Source organism: Pholis gunnellus (assembly GCF_910591455.1).
Source record: "Pholis gunnellus genome assembly, chromosome: 6".
In the NCBI taxonomy this organism is placed as follows: Eukaryota; Metazoa; Chordata; class Actinopteri; order Perciformes; family Pholidae; genus Pholis; species Pholis gunnellus.
Genome location: NC_136532.1, coordinates 17,762,586 through 17,780,992, shown reverse-complemented (window position 1 = coordinate 17,780,992; position 18,407 = coordinate 17,762,586). Strand labels below are relative to the sequence as shown.

General features: G+C 39.6%; 1 protein-coding gene across 1 annotated transcript in view; it reads right to left on the bottom strand.

The window, feature by feature from the left end:
* LOC306697652 (transmembrane protein 132C) overlaps window positions 1-18,051 on the bottom strand; it is a gene marked incomplete at both ends in the record, with an annotated part of 120,129 nt that extends 102,078 nt beyond the window's left edge. Inside the window, one exon of the mRNA XM_079161663.1 lies at window positions 18,006-18,051. Within this exon, the coding sequence (XP_079017789.1) occupies window positions 18,006-18,051 (46 nt within the window). The remainder of the gene's footprint in view (window positions 1-18,005) is intronic.
* Between the last annotated feature and the right edge of the window lie 356 nt (window positions 18,052-18,407).

Below are 18,407 nucleotides of genomic sequence, written 5' to 3'. Positions count from 1 at the left end.
TGTTTTTACAAAATCAAACCTGAAGTACAAACACAAAACACAAAAATGTGAGATTGGCAGCTTCATACATTATGGTTGCTGTCCAGCAATCAGCTGTCTAAACTGCAAAAATGTCCACATTTGAGTGAAAACTGTTTATTTATGAGCTTTCCTTGCTTGAAACAAGTACATCTGGCTTTCCCTTCATAGGACCACCAGCAGGTCAAACGTTTTACTTTTCTAGTAAAATAAATCTACTCGACGGATTAGGATAAAATCAGCACAGATGTTCATAATCGCCAGAGGATGAATCTCAGTGAATTTAGTGATACTCTGACTTTTCCTTTAGCCCCATCATCAGGTAAAAATGTCCATTCGTCCATTTCATTGGTTAACGACCAAATACATACAAAAAGAATGCCATTCCCATCAGCCTTAGTTGTACTTTTGGTTTAGTTCTAATAAACAAATAGTTATTTAATAGATGTTTTGAAATTAGGTTGTATGATGTGCTTATCCATAGTCAATGAATTACTTATAGTAGACAGCGATGGAGAAGCAGACCAGCACGGGAGCAAAGTAATGTAGTGCTGCTGACGGGAGCAGCAAAACTAATTTCAGCCACTTGAAAGAAATACCCACCTAAAAAATCAATATCAGTTTAAGTGTACGCTATATTTAAAACATTTTCGGACATGGAACTGAACTGAAAGTGAAACTTATTTACTGTTTTTGTCATAAGTCTTGTGGGATAGATGACTATGGATAAGTACTTCATACAACCCCACTTTAAAACACCCAAACTATCCCTTTAAGCATGACGTAACATAACTGAAGCACTATTATCACTGGAATGAAATCTGTAAAAAAGTCTAAACTTTGAAATTTGATATTTTGAACCAAGGTAAAGTTAAGAATATATCGTCATGCAAGCCAAAAGACAAAAAAAAAACATAACATAACCTCAGATGAGATTGACATTAATTAAGACAAGCCTAGTGACATTTACTTGAATTAAGTCAAACAGCCTGCATAGTAATCAAAAATCTAATCCATACTCTAAAGTTAGATTTTATGTAAAATATGGATATAAGATTATCTCACTGGCATAAAAATAAAATTGTTGCAGTGAACTACAATAGGCTACAGTAACAGTTAACCACAGCATACAAGAAATTAATGATGATATTATTAACAATGCAATTGTGAATTCAATTGTTGGGACTTGTGGTCCATATGGTTGAAACAAAGAGAGAGGTCTACATGTCATTTTGAAAGCCTAGATTGTGAAATCGCGCCAACACCCCATCAGGCTAGGGCTGTGTATTGGCTAGCACCTCACGATACGATACGTATCGCGATACCATACGATACGTATTGCAATATCTTGCAATACTCTTTTTTTATGAAAATGTAAAAATAGAGCTGAAAATACAACTTGCTGTGTACCATGTGGATAGTCTAATATGTACGTAACATATTTATAACTCAACAGACAAATTTCATCAAAACTACTTCATAAGGTGTTTTTGTTGCACAGTCACTCAGCGGAGAACACACTGAACTGAAATGCAATTGCCATAAAAAATGATATGAAAAAATAGGGCATATTGTATTCTCATTGTATCACTGAATACTTTGTTTTTTACTAAAATCATATGAAATAAAGTGCATTAAGTGGGATGCTTCCCATCGTGCTGTGGTGTCATGATGTAATCTTAACATCTGACCTGTTGGTCGTCTAACATCGCACGTCAGGGCTACTCTCTCTGCAGGGGGAGCAATGTTTTGACACATTTCGTCACCTTTATAATTCCTGGACGCTACACTGCTTCATCCATCATGTGTTGGCAAGAATGACTCAGGATCACACAGCGCCGCTCGACAGTATACGGCCGCTTGCTTGTGAGACACCATGTTGTGATTTTGGCCGGATCATGTGACGGGCCGGGAGAGGGCAATAGGCAGCAACATCTAGCGTTACAGCAGTGGAAGAGAAGGTTGCTTGACACACGCAGGGAATCGAGGCATTTTAAAGGACATTTTAAATCTGTTTAAAACAGGATTTAAAAAAGAAAAAGTATCGATAGTAGTCGCGGACGTATCGATACACTATCCTTTAAAAAAATATTGCGATAGTAAGCTATATCGATATTTTTGCGCAGTCCTACATCAGGTGTTAAAATCTCACCTATGTGTGAGATTACATTACATACAGTCATTTAGCTGACGCTTTTATCCAAAGCGACTTACAATTCAGATGCTAACATACCGTAGGCACAGCTACGGGAGCAATTTTGGGGTTAAGTGTCTTGCTCAAGGACACAGCGACATGCAACCAGTGGCGCCGGAGCCGGGGTTTGAACCGCCAACCCTCTGATTGAAAGACGGCCCTGCGATTTGGTTCAAACCACAACACCGGTGCCTCATTGGATGGTGGCCACGGGAACCCCAGGGAGTCCCTGTGATACGGCCATGACGTCACTGAGACTATAAACATCAGCGCATACCTTCACTCTGCACCGTCCCATGCCACTCGAGTTGTATGAAAGGAGGTGAAACAACGTTGGTGCCTTTATAGAAAAAAACAGAAGAATAGACCTAACTTCGCTGGTTGAACAACAGACTGTTTTGGATCCTAAAAGGAGGAGTGGATAACTTGCCCCGTGCTCCCCCACTTTAACCTGCAGAAGGAACATCACGGCATTCTTCAAGTCGACCCCGCCGATACAGAGCGGTACGCTCACCGGTCTATTAGGAGAGATTCCGCCTATAAATCAGAAGGACAAATCCCCGCTGTCATACGGAGGATTTGTTTGCCGCTTAAATTACCGACAGAGCATAGTCACGGCCACCAATCCCAGATTTGGGGAAATTCCACTGGAAAAGTCAGAAGAACACATCAATTACCACCAAGCGATCTCAAGTAAGAGGTTTTGTCTGGGCATAGATAGGTCATAGTGCGTTGAGTAACCTTTTTTATTTTGGTTTACGTTAACCGTACCGTTAACCTGTTGTTGCTGTGTAACATAACTGTTGTGTTTGTTGCTGTGGTAATATTGTTGTTCCATGCTGCGGCAATAGTGCTGTTCCATGCCCCCTCTCTTTTTTCCTCTCCTCGGTCATTGTTAAGTCTCCCGTGGCTTAATCTCTTCCAAGACTGCGCCCATCGTCTTTGTCTTTTTCTCTCTCCTCCACCATTAGGCTCGTTTGAGATAAGCCGGTCCTGTGCAGAATGGATCGCCAGCGATCGGCGCACAATGCATGCCGGTTAAATTTGTGTCCGACTTGATCCCGACCTGCTCTGACGTCATGCACGCGTGGGCAACGATAACCTCACGAGAGCGAGGCGACCGCAGTTTTTACAGCCAGACACCGCAGTTGCTCTCCACTGACTGCAAGACCCAGGGCCTGATGGGAAACGCCTGGCTGTCGCCTGATCAAAGAGCTGATTGGCTCTTAGTTTTGAGAACAAACATCACGTTTTGTAGAAAATCCTAATAATCGGTGTAATTGTAATATTGAATGCTCGATTGGTGGATATTAGTCTCATGTTGTGCAACAAAGGTTTAATCTAAAAACATATATTGTGTGGTGGATAATAATAAAGCTTATTTATACAACACATATCAAAACGAGAAGCAAAAGTGTTTCACAGGCTGACAAAAGGATAGCATACAATACAGATCACACACCAGTTTCCACATAAATATATATTTACAAACACACATGAATAAATCCGAACGATGTCTGTAAACTACAAGTAGCCTACAGATCGGATATAACAGGAAGTAACTGTTTCTGTGACTTCCTGTCTATGTCAAGTGTTTTGTCAACGCGTCCTGCCGCCTGTTCTCATTCACTTTCCAGGCGAGATGCATCAATATCAGTCGTTTAGTTTTCATACTTGCTGAAAACCAAACACGCTCCTGCCAGATCCCAACGCGGTGTTTATCATCATTATGTTAGGGCCGTAGTAACTAATAGCAACAGTTGATGTTGCACTCTGCACAGATGTCATCTGGGTTTCTGTACTTGTCTTTTCACCTTTTAAAACAGATCAAGGTCTCTCCTTTCTGCTCTAACTCAGCGCTGCCCATTCTTCACTAAACTGTACCAAGAGACAAAAGAAAAATCCATAGAAACACAGTCTATAGGGACTTTAACGTTTCACCTACACACATGCACTCATCAAGATCTATCGTCTTTCTCTGGGTAACATGATGAGTTCAGGGTGGTAATTCCCCAGTGGGTTATTGTAGACGTCAATACATACATCAAGGTCAGTGCAATCAATAGTTATATATATATTTAGAATTTTCAAATCCATGGAAATATAAAAATATTATGTTTTCTTTCCCTCTATAGAAGTATCCATCCGCCCAACGCTGTCTCGTTTCCTTCTGGAAAGAGCTTTTCTTTGCAGATCTAGATGGGTTGGCTGTAAATCTGCAGTTTAACCTAAAATCTGTCAGATTTGAAACTAACTCCTTGAACATGTAGATATATTTTGGGCCAGGGAAAGAAAGCTATTAAAGCAACGGGAGTGAAATGTTTCTATTTCAGACTAGATCAGAAGTGCTTTCACACTCACTGACAAATTCTGTTAATTTTAAAGAAATATTCCCAATTAGCAATGCGGCGGGGCACATTTTGTTTACAAAAGCCTCCTTATCTAGCTGCCAAGCTACATTTTATTTCAATGACTGACAGCAACTCACTCTGCACTCCAGCAAACGAATCGAATCCTGGAAGACTAGAGCATTCCTGTTGAGCGAAATGTCCATTGTGTTGAAAATAAATAAATAGCTAAGGGAACAGAAGCTAATTATAATTTTAGTTCTACAAACATTTCTTGGATGCAGAGCTGCTCTGCAGGCAGAACAATACAAATCTTACTGTTTGAGTTAATCCTCAATAGGCCAAGTTAAAGCACCACAGGTTTTCCTGGCTAACTAATGTTAGACTGAACCCCAGTGAAAAGCAGAGACGAGAGGGGGGGGGGCAGCAATTATTATGAAGCCTCATGCTCTTGCTGTGAAAAAGCAAAGGAAAACATAAGTTAATCTTGGCACATTTAATTAATCCTGTTAGCCGTTAGACCTAGCTGCAACGTGAGGGTCATGTGACCGATGAAGACAGCTATAGGTGTCGTGTGCAACTTTAGTCTGCTGGTACAGTAAGAAGCAATTATTATGAAGCCTCATGCTCTTGCTGTGAAAAAGCAAAGGAAAAAATAAGTTAATCTTGGCACATTTAATTAATCCTGCTAGCCGTTAGACCTAGCTGCAACGTGAGGGTCATGTGACCGATGAAGACAGCTATAGGTGTCGTGTGCAACTTTAGTCTGCTGGTACAGTAAGAAGCCAATCAATGTAGAATGCGAAACAAAATCAGCTTGTTAATTAGTGCTAGCAAGTAGTACAGTACATTACTACAGTACTGCAACATGTCTTTATTATTTCACCTCAACGGGGGATGGGAATGTAATCAATACAAAAATGCTAAAATGTACAAACGAATTAGAGAAACAAACTAAAGACTTGCATTCATCGACACATTACTTCTAGTTGATTAGATTTAGAAAAGTTTCATTGCAGATTTTTCTGTGGTTTCAATGTATTTCGCCCAGAAAAAGGAGTTTTCACCAGCTCTGTTTTCAATGTCTTGCTTGGAAAAATAGGTCATGAAGAGGAAACAACTCAATGCGATTGTAGTAGAGAGACAAATAATAAATCTCAAATATAAATTATTCGTAAAATCTATTCATTGTAACATTGAAACACCAGCAAAGTGGTGTCCATAACACTGTAATAAGAGCTAGCTTGCACAGCCCAAAGTAAATATAATTTTGAAATATAAAAATATGTTTTGGAGTACTGTGATGTGTAGCACTATTACTGCCGATAATAATGAACTCTGGCCTTTTGGGATGTCTCCACATATCTTCGACATGCTCTGACATTACTCTGAAAACCATTAAATACTCAGGTGAGAGAGTTTATTATCACCTATTCCTTATCAACTTTATACTGCTGCAGTGGAGCTGCTCAGCCTCTATCAGACAGCTGAGGTTATGGTGCTTCCAGGTGTAAAATATTACGAACTGTATAACTTTGACACAGCTGCCTCCCTTCATAAATTAGGTGATGCACTGAAAAATGTGCTATAAAAACATCATCACATTAACAGTGTTGCCAAAAATCGGTATGCCTACCATGCCCAAGACAAGACAGTGATATCTCAGTAAATGTAATACTAAAAGAGCTGTTCATGTTTGAGAAGTGGAAGATCCAACACCATGAGCATGACCTGCAAGAACATTTCTTATTACATGCAATAGCCTTTAGGGGCTGTTAGCAGTACTGTAATTTGGTTTCCATTCTCCACACTAAAGGATTCAGCATTTCAGTTCCATGCACCCAGGGTTCCCACTTCCTTATTCATAAACAAACCAAGCGTGAAGTAAGTCACATGGACTGACAGCTAACTTGCTCATTGGAGGATTATGGTGATTTATCAGCAGCGCTACATACTGTAAAATCTGTGAGGGGAAAAAACAAAATAAACCTTATTCAGAAGACTGACAGCAAGTTGTTCTACACTTTACTATGCGAGAAGCCTTGATTTATTTTCTCTGGTGGTCTGAACCGCAAAGAGCTAATAAAGAAAAAGAAGAACACAGTTGGAGCTGCACTCAAGACTCCAGAGTATGAAGTGAATTTGTCTGGATTAGCTTTCTGAAGAAATGTCACATTTGCATTTCCAATATCAATAAATTCTGCCACTTGTCCATGTTGCTCACATCACACCATGGTTTGACAAAAAAATGGATCAAGCCCTACATTTGTTGGGGATTTCAATTCCTGCACCGGGGTTCAAATTAGCAGTTTTCAGAGCAGATTCAATTGACAACAGACACGGAGCAGTTTAGGATAGTCTTGTTTTTGTGGCTTTTATTCGGTCATTCGAATCTCCAACCAAGAGTGTGTAAAGACCACTAACATTAATGTGATTAAATTCTTCTTCTACATTGAGTTCTATCGTCGCCGCCCCGTTGTTACAGAACCAGTCTATTTCTTACAACATGAAGAGATGTACCAAAAAATAAATCACAAGTTCACTTCCGAGGTCTTCCTGTGAAATTGTGTGCAACTCCTGATCTCTTATCAAATAATTGATAGAATTCTCCTATAGCCTACACTTTCAGGTTTTATGTACTCTGTATGCGTTTGTGTGAGAGGATCTGTATTTATGTTTTTGTCTGTTAGTGTTTGTCTCAGCGGTGAGCTCATGTTTTCTGTGCCATATCACAGAGTGATTCTTCACCTCTCATCTGTCTTCATTCACAGGAGACTGCCGTCTCAGAGATCAGCCCACCTCTATCTGCTGGTCAGCTCACAGTATATTTACAGACATATTTCCCATTCAGACAAAAGTTGCCTTGTCGACATGCAGGTCAGATCCTGAATATTTCTTTAGATGACCAAGTCTGGCTTCCATCTCGGAAAAGACCAGATAAGAGCAGCGTGCTCAGTTGTTTTATAGGTCCTTTCCCCTTATCATGCGGTACTTTTTTCTCTGCTTTCCCCTGTCCTTTGGCATGGATATTGTTGAAGCAGTCATGCTTGCTTCAAGAATGCAAGGTAGTCCTGCTTGTGTGATAAACGTTGCATCCTCTGTCAAAGCAATATACACTTGTTTTAGTCCCTCCAGACAGGCTATAAAAAATACAACCGGACAGAGAAATGCCATATAGGATTTTTTTTTTAATCAACTGGTAAAAAGCTTGCAGTTTCTTCACTCTCACGGGCTAAATTAGCCATCCTACACATGACATGTGCAATTAAGGATGGAGCACTGATTACATCACTCAATTTCAGCGGTTGCCTTAGTCCCAAAACATCTAATTACAGGGCATTCTCACAACAATCTTCAAGGTTCTCCAAGAAAACACAAAAACAGCATGACACAAGACAGCAATAGTAATCAAATGCAATCCAGCAGGGCAAGCACTTGCCAACTGCTTGTTTGCACTTATCTCTGGCTTATACAGGGGAATAGTTAGTTTCCTCTGAGCGAATCATTTGAAGGCCTCCATCATAATTCTGCACATCCCTCTGCCAAATAGATTTCACAGCCAAAAAATATTCAAATCAAATCTTAATAATTGTTTGGCCACATGGTACTTAAAGGATACTTCTATGCTGCATGTTTAAGTCCATATTATTTTTACTGCTGTAGAAAACATTCTGCTAAGCTTTTAATGGATGCAAAGTCGACCACCATATTAGCCTCCCTCCACTGCCTGCCAATAAAGGTCAGAGTCAATTATAAGGTTTTAATCAGCACCTTCAACACAGTCAATGATCTGCATCCAGCCTACATTTCTGAACTTTTAACCCAGAACCCGGGGTTCTCTTTAATTATTTTCTTAGTTCTTACTTTTGGGGAGCTGTAATGCCACTGTGTACGCACATTTCGGATGCAGTCCAGAGTAGAAGAGTAACATACTGCATATCACTCTTTTTTCCAAAAAAACCACTGAATTTTGGTAAATTTAAGTGTCATTTTGATGCAAAGATTTGTACATTAGCAGGAATGTTGCACAATGTGAAAGTGAAAGCAGTTGTCTGTTTACTTAAAAAAAAGTGCAATCAATATATTTGTTTTACAAAATCAATTGTATCAATCTGTAGGTACTTGGTCATAAACTAAAGTATTAGAATTAAAATGTTTACCTGATCATGGCTCTATGAAAAGTGAGTGTAAATCAGCCTGAGGGACAACATGAATTTCTGTACCAAATTTCATGGCAATCCATCCAGTAGTTGTTGAAACATTTCACTCAGAGGGATCACATGAGTAGGGATACCCCCAAAACTCAATTCTAAACGGCAATCGGTTCCAAGTTAGTAAAAACCCAAGGTATTTATAAGGTCTGGAGTTAACAGTTCTGCTATCGGTACTTTAGAAGTTACAAAGTGAAAAATAGCAGCATCTCAAGCCTCCTCTCTCTGTCTCTGTGCCTGTCTTTGCACGAGGGGCGAAGTTGTGCTTTACTTTGACACACACACCGACTTTCACTTAGTACAGCGTGAAACACACATCATGGCAGAGAGAAGAAAAAGATCCAACGTGTGGCTACACTCGAGTAGATGCTGATAACTCTCGTTGTCTCAAATGCAATAAAAGTCTTACAAGTAAGGGAGGTAATACTAGCAATTTATGAAAAACATTTGGCGAACAAGCAGAACATTAAACTGCTCACATGCTCAGTTTTCGACCGTTCGGCGAGCAGACGTCTATCCTCGTCCACTGCAGGTAACGTTAGCGATGCCATACGGAGTTTGATCATAAGAATAGGTTAATAAATGAAAGCTCATCACTTAGCTAATTGTTTAACTGCGAATGTATTCTAAAGGCTATAAGGCTTCGATAAGGGCATCGCTAGGAAACCAAACCGATAAGCAGAATCATTAAGATCTGATATCGATAAAATCCTAACGATACCCATCCCTACACATAAGTCATTAGGATTCATCCTCTGGGGACCATTAATATCTGTGCAAAATGTGATGACATATTTCAGTCTGGGCCAAAGTGGTAACAGAGAAACAGGCCGACCAACATTGTCATCCATAAAGCCATGACACTAGTATGATAGAAATAATTATGATATAATATACTAATCCAAATTCTAATCCCAGGCAATTGGGAAAGACAGCATTCAGTGTTGCATTAACATCAATTTTATTTCCCAATTTGAATTCAACTTTAATATTTTTTAAGCTAACCCTTCATTATCATTGGGGTCATTCTGTCTCAGCATGGTGTGGCTTTTTTCAATTTGTGTGAAATTGAAGGCCTCGGGGGTTAAGAGGAGAATCTGCAGGAGCAGATTGTCGTTCAGAACGCGCTGCGACAGGGTCTGCTAACTGCCAGCGCTGCCCCTCCTGGCCTGTGCGACACCACTGGGCACCACAGGGCCAATGATTCACTATTGCCACGCTGTCTATGTTGTGACTGGACAAATCTAATCCTCCCGCGTCATCAGCTCAGTGTACCCCAGGATGAGAGAAACAAAGAAGCATCGACGCTCCAAGCTGCCAAAAACCGAGGACTGCAGGCTGCCGGACAGCCAGGGCAAGATGACAGCGTGAAATCCTTGCTACACATATGGTAGAAGATCAGGATATATAAGGACAATGCTTTTTAGACCCAGAAAGTTAAAGTGCGTAAGAGGGCTGACTCAGTGAGTTCACTTGAGGGAGTTCATACAGTTAGAGCCACTGCTGACTAACTTGTACACTGATTGTACTCTGAGGTGGCCATTACTTTCACACTGATTAGGAACCGGCGATTGTGTCAAGACAGATTGGGGACACATACATACACTGGCATTCCAATTACACCAAGTACCATCACACCAATGGTCAGAGCGTTCTTCGGGTCATTTACATTTAGTTGAGTTGTAGTGAATGGACAAATAATTGTTCTATAGAAGTGTCTCTGTTGGGTATCGGCTTTAAAAATCAAGGCAGCAAATAATCATCACATCCCATGATCAACACCTTACATTTGAAAGGGATTCTTTGACTTTCTTTCACCCCAACTTGAATGCTGATATTGATGAATGCCTATGTGTAATAAAACACCACATATAGTCATTCTATGCACTGTATATGTACATTGCAGTTTGTCAGCGAATCATTTATGTTGTCTTTATAAACACACAACATGAGCAAACATTTTGGAAAGGGATCTCTTAAATGTAGTTATCAAAATATTTTTATATTAACAACGGATAATTACTATCTCTAAGAGATTTCTAATGGTGACAAACCCAACAGACTCTGCTCCCCTCAGAGAGTTTTTTCACTTTACTATTTTAATTCAATCTCATCTACTGTGTTTGCAGTCGATCGCAGCTGTTTTCAAGGATAAACCCAGTGTCCGCAACCTGCCAAGCACAAAACAGCAGATAAACAAAGCTAGCAACTGGCTAATGAACATAGTGGAGCATTTTAACAGGTAAAGAGCAAGATATTTCCCTCAGGAGTTTTTGGAGGCCAAAACAATTAAAAGGAGAGTGAGTAATCAACTTACATTTACTGGTGTCTTGACACACAGCGCAGTGCAAACTGTCATTGCTAGTTTCAGACTGATACAGTTGTCATTACCATGCCCAGCACGCAAATTGTGTCAGTATGTACCTGCATGCATCTGTGCGCCAGTGTGTTGGTCTTAAAATGAGGTGTATTCATTTGCACAACTGACAAATAAAAACCTGCTCTAAAGTCAATGGTGCTTTTAGCATCATTGGCTGCTAGCCGCCAGCTCACTTTTAAGTTTACAGTTAATTTCTCCCCGGCATTGACCAGTTAGGTTTATGGCATTTTGCCGGTAACATATTGACTTCTTGCTTCTTCATAGAATATTTTGTCTGTATGCTCTCTGGTGCTTCAGAAAATTCTGCAACGAACAACGCGCTGAGCATAAATGCGTTTGTGCGTGCTCGTAGCTCGTAGCTCGCGCGCCATCTGTGGAGGCCTGCGCCACAGTACCTCGCGAGTGAGTATAAACAAAGCTTCACACACGGCCTCTCCGCCATGGCCTGGCTGACAGCTGGTGAGTAATGCAGCCTCCGGATTCAGCACCCCGTCTCAATGGACAGCAAATGGAGTACCCTCCTAATCAGTATTATGAAACTCATCAATATAAGACAATACTCCGTCTGTACTTAAAAGTTGGAAGCTTTAAAGTATCATTCATAAAGTTGACATTCGGATTCTAAATCAACATTTGAAGGCAGCACAGCTTTTTTTTGCATTTCAATTGATTCTGTTTAAAACCAGTATTTCTGCACATTAGCAGATACACATTAGGCTACACTAATATTATTAATTTGCTTCCAGTGGTGGCTGCATAGGACTGTTTCTGGCTCGATGCGCCCAAAACACACCTACACTGTAAAACCGAGTGCACAGTTAAAAGTGCGCAGTACTCAAAATGTTTGACGTAATTGATTACCTAAAAATATTTATGTAATGGTAATATTTTTCTAAGTAAATATGAAGTCAAAATTATATATTCAGTCAACTTAATTTGCAAATTTAAAAAAAAAGTCAAGTTCCCTGAACTTAAATCAAATATTTATATTTTCTAATATTTTCAGCTGCTGTATACTCATTTCAATTAAATCCTGATACTTAGTTCCTGCAAAGCAATATTAGAACAGAAATGTTAATTGATACTAATAAAGCAGTTGTTAGACACCACTGTTGGTACTGAACATACAAACTAAGCATGTATGTGTGATCATTCCGATAACAATATTTTGAACAGAGACTGAGTCAAACTGAGCTACCACAGAGCTGAAATTTAAATCTGTGATGCCACGCTGATGTAAAGCCCAGAGCTGCTTCACTGACAATAGATATGTTGATTTCATACACTGATGTATTTTTATATCCAAAAGAGCTTTATGTTCTCATAATGCTGTTTGTTTCAAATTATAAAATGTGCTGTGTCAGAGGCATCTTTCCATCTACCATAAGTCATTCCTCATGCAGCTGCACATTGGTTTTCTGTCATAGACGAGAGGGCACCTCTCCAGCCTTGTTCCAGCTGCAGCAGACAGAATGGACTGTTCAAATTATAAAACTAATATTTCAAAATTAAAATTCAATGGTAGTTTTAAGGCTGCTGTTCAGCATGAGCGCACGACTTTGAGTCACAAAGAGCGGCACGGCTCCCGTTTTAACATAATCTCAACAATCAATCAGCCACACCACAAAGAAGTCAATGGGCCTTGACAATATGTACCAGTCAGATCATTGCCTCCAATGCATTAAGCTCTGATGCCTCCGATAGACAGCGACAGCTCCGCACACAACCATGTGCTCCTCTCTCTCAGATGTAGTGACAGCCTATTGTCCAGCCACCTGCCTGTGATTATTCAAATCAAAAATGCATAACCAATCGAGTTATGGATGCATCTCCGCTGACAGGAAGGAAGCAAGCCTCTGCCAAGAAACAGCACATAAAACTCTATAAACGCTATAAATGGCTGGAAATACAGTAAAAATATGCCTCAGTATGCCTTATACAAAATGTTTTTTACACTGTGTGATTTTATATAATATTAATATTAAATATTATTATATTTAATTCAGCATAAATGTTGATGTTAATTTTCCTCCTGTTCACATCTGTGCATGCACTGAAGCCCCACAATTACAGTACAAGGAAATGAAGTTATTGGGTTTATTCATTTTGTTTACGGTAAGCCTTGATGCAGAATATATTACATTAATATCTGATATTGTAGGATGCTATCCTAGAAGTGTTTTTCTTTTTTTTTTAGAGAAAGCTCCCAGGCTAATGACATTTTATTAATCTATTGAAGAAATAAAAACATAATCCTTTTATTACTTCTGTGTTTTTTTCTCATATCCTATGATTTAATAGCTTTTACATTGCAATAAACAGCACACATGTATTTTCTCCCTCTTTCATGAAGAATGAAAATGTTGAACTGTTATTCAAAGCAGTACAAAAACAGTAAAGATACAGGTTACAACATAAAGACAGCACATGTGTAGGTGTTTTTCAGGGACATTATTTGCAAGAAATAAAGCATCGTATCTCAACACACTGTTAAGATGTCTGAGCAGTGTGTAGGGGAGAAAATGTCCTTTATAGTTTAGCTGGGTTTGTATGAATGCCCACAAAGCAAACTAAGTGATTAGAAGAAAACATCAAGGCATATGCTTTTTACCATTATTAATAAACTGCAAACCAGGGTCTTTTACACTAAGCTGTTTAGTATTAGGGAAACAAATTACAATTTTAAACATACTTATATATATATTCATCATTATTCAATTCAGTCTAATTCTGCAAAAACAATTGTTACTTAAATGTGATCTGTTTAGCGACTTCTGAGTAAGAGATTAAGCCACGCTCGGGAATTTGTCCGGGAACAAATTTGTCCTGGTCCCCAGAGGATGAATCCTAATGATACTTTTCCTCTAGCGCCACCATGAGGCTGACATTTTAGGTTTTCAGTGGACTATCTCAAAACAACTTTTGTTGGCATTTAATTTGGTGCGTGTTATTTGTGTTGCCCAGACAGTGAATTATAACAATTTTGGCGGCCCCATGTCTTTACAACTGGCGCCACCATCAAGTCAAAATATTGAGTTGTGCAATACTTTGGTTTACGACCAAATGTCTGCAAACCTAATGTCCCAACATCACCCTCAGTTGTTCTTTGTGTTTAGTGTTAATTGGTCAATCTTAGCATTCTAACACATGCTAAACTTAGATGATGAACACGGTAAGCATTGCCTAATAAACATCAGCATGGTAGCATTTTTATTGTGAGCATGTTAGCATGCTGATGTTATCATCTTACAGAAGTGACTTTTTATTCTACCACACAAGACACATTTTCTTAAATCATGAGTTCTAAATCTGATACCTAGCAATTCTAAATTGTAATTTTTAAGCGCAGCCTGAGTGCATGATCAGCAGTGAAGTTACATTAGAGTGTGAGTTTGACACAGCCTGCAGTCTGACACAAACTGGTGGTCTCTGGTGTTTTGCACCACATTGACGCAGCCGACTGAAGCACACAGTCTGGCTGTGAACTCCCAGACAGATTTATGAGGGGGAAGTCCTCTATTCAGACACAACTATCCCCTGATGAGAGAAAGCACAAACACTGCATCAGCATGTTGCAGTGTTTGTGCTTTCTCTCATCAGGGGATAGTTGTGTAAAGCTTTTACACAGATTTCCTCCATTCCCCTTCCATAATCATGAAACCTGATTAAATTGAATGTGAGATCACGGAAGTTATAAAGAGCCAATTAACACAAGGCAGATGTGCTTTGTGGGAATATTATAGGACATTTTACTGATGATAGATGAATTTATGGGGGTAAAGAAAACCTTGTTTGACTCAGTGCTCAAAAGTGCTCAAAGCTACAATGTACGCCTCCCACACACACACTTTAAGTACTATGAGCGTAAAAGAGCAATACAAGAGATTTCCTTGAGAGTCCACCTACTCAGTGTGTTTACGGTCATTAGACAAACAAAGGTGCTTAATTTGACACACAAATCAATGGCGTAGAACATTTGTGATGGTTGATAATCACACGGTAGAGAAGTCCAAACCCTGCTTACGCCGGGCTGCTACTGTGATTCTCTTTTCTTTTCTCCTTTCATGAAGAGAACTGCGGAAAACACCCAAGCCACACCAAAATTGGATTTGAGAGAAGGGAAAAATCTGCCTCTTTTTATCAGTGTCCTCCCTCACAAATCTAAAAAGTGCACCACAGTGTGCTCAAATCGTAGCTGTAAAATAGCCTTGATAACAATACCACCAAGCCATGGATTACCTTTGTTCTTTTCATGTTCTCCGATCTGTAAACAAACCGTGAACATTACCGAGCTAATGCCAAATAACAGGAACAATTATATTACAGGTCTTTATCTAATGCAAGCTCACTTAAGACAGAGACTCATTTACAACTTAATGACCATATGCTACTTATTCAAATGTAATTGATAATCTGTTAATGGTTTGAAACTGAATTTAGGATTAGTGGTTCTCAATGAGAAATGTTCCATTGCTATAAAACACTTCGACGAGGAGTAAGGTCAGAATGAAAATGTCCACCAGAAGCCAAAATTAGACCTTGTGGTTATCTTTAACTCAACAAAAAACAGCTGTTAGTTTAAAGCCACATTGCAACGTAAACAAAAGAAACACAAACGTGACAGTATGCTAAACAGTCTGTTCGTATCGTGTGCTCTCTCAGCTAGAAGTTATGTTTTTGCACCGTCGAGATTTTAAACTCAACATCTCATACAGATGACTTTTGGTCCATTGATTTATGTCGTATTTTTTCTTTTTTCCAGTGAGAACAAACCATTTTGCCTGCAGTAGCCCATGTCAATCCTCTCTCTCATTTCTTGGTCCTTGCTTGCTCAAGGACATGAGCTGCAAGGCTTAAAAGACTGCCAGGGGCAAGAGAAGAGGAGCTGGATGTGTGCCACGGCGCTGGGGCGCAGGACCACAGCAGTGGATCTTTCAGAGGACAATTACAGATAAAAACTCTCCGCTGAGAAAAAGCCGAAGAATCTCTGCTGGGTTGGTATAATGTTGGTGTTCCAAAAAAAGATTCTACAGGACAAGCCCAATCCTTTGTCTGGGATATAAACACATGAGGACAGACACACAGTGGGGACAAGAGAAGGCATGGCGCTTAGTACTTAAAGATGTAGACTGAAGGCTATCCTTGCTTGATCCCCTTTTGGATCATGTTAAGCTCAAGGATAAGACGCAGAGAAGGAAGATTGGATATTCCACTCAGGAATCCCAGCGAGGTGTCTCACTGGAACACACCTCGCGGGTTCAATCAATAGAGAGGACATACTTTTTAAAATATATGAAATAAGGCCAGTTCTCTGAAAACTGAAAAAAAGACCTTTAGTCTTTATCTTTACTTTATCACGATGGCATTTTATTCAAGAGATTTCTAATCAATATCTCAGGTCTCTGTGCTGATAAAATGTGTGCTTTTCCAAACTAAGTGTGTAGTCACAGTCACACCAGAATACCAGAAGGTTTTACTCCCTAATTGTGCCTTCATTATGCTGTGCAGACATTTTTCTAGCATGGATTTGATCCTCTCATTTCCTGGAGTGTGTTATCAATTCCCATCACTATTCACAGTGAGAATCTGTGTCCTGCAGCTTCATGACACACAATGCTCAATTAGGATCATACTGGGTATGGTTACTGAGAAGACCTTTGCATATGGCAAACATCATTACTGTGCACTTCCAGCCAGTGAGTCAGCACTCATGATAGAGGTGCTGTCAAAAAGGAGCCATCCTCTGAGCGGTGAGAAAGAAGCACAATCAAGGTGTATGTGCACAGTAGGCGTGCTGAGCATCAACTTAAGCATCAACTTTCTGGAAATGCACGACCTCTAAATTCTATATGGAAATCAATGTAGGTGTTTCTTTGTGTGGGCTTTTACATGAATGTAATCAGATCGTGATTATTGTGCTTAAGGCCAAAAAAGAGGCAAACATGATACGGTGTGAATAAGAAAGATGTTTTTCACTGCGGTTGATTTTAAATTGATTATTTGCAGCTGCAAAACTGACAAAGAATCTAAACCTAAAGGCATAATGTTTACAAACATCATTTTTGGTTAAACCCCTTTCCCACAGACAGACAGATGGGAATCATTTGCCAGACCACCAGTGGCCCCCAGATCCGTAAATTCTGGCTGTAAAACAGCTAAAGTAAATGCCGCTCTCCTCCTTGTGGCACTTAACGACTGATGGGCACATTTACATTATCACTGTTTTAGCAAGAAGTCAGATAGATAGAGAAAATGTCCTGCAACTATATGTCCACAATACACAGTGAGTATCATTGCTTGTGTCCTGTTGTGATTTGATATCTCACCACTGCAGGTCTCTGTAACTTTTCCCATAAAATGATTATGGGCTGTGAGATGAATTTTGATGTTATAACCTGACAAGCCAAGAGGTAATAAAGCCACAATGCCTCTGTTGCACAAGAGAATCCCTGTCATATTGAAATATTCATGAGATAAATGTTATTTAAGGCCAGAGCTGCTCTGGGTATGTTGTACAGGTGCAGTGGGTTCTTCATCATACATAATGCATATCTGAACAGATACGGACTCTAATTTTTGTCATGGAGTATAACTTAATTAGATATCAAGCACAATAACACCAGGTGGCTCATATATTCAGATTTGAATTAGAGCAGATTGACACCCACACAGTGGTGTGTCCCCCTGTGTTTTCACGTAGCATTTGTCCCAAATACCTGGCTTGAACTCGTCATATGTGTTGGCGACAGTTTCTGTTTAACTTCTTCAAGTCTGGCTCCATATTCTTTGTTAGAAAAACACATATCAGTTGAAACAATGGAATAGGAGGGAACAATGAATGATAGTGTGCTTACCTCCAAAAAGTAACACCGCCGACTGAAGTGCGAGGATATGCAACATGTTTCTTGAAGTCGTTGAGCAAACACGAATTCCCCCCCAAAAATAGATGGAAGCCTAAATGGCTTAATTCAAAGACAAAAGTCCTTCTTGCTGCATCATTAGTAAAAACTGAAAAATCATATTTTCTGGTAAAAAAAAATGTCTCATGCTTTATCCAGTCATTTGCAAATGCTAACAAAGCACAGTGCGTGCGAGAAATTAAAGCGAAAGCCTCTTCACTTGCGTCTTATCTAGTTGTTTTCGTCTGGAAAATTCAAGAACTGAAGAGAAGAAACTTGCGCGCAGCTTTGCATTACTCTTTGAAGCATTTTTTGGAAGAGAAAGACGCTTTGACGCCTGGTAGAATGGCCGGTGCG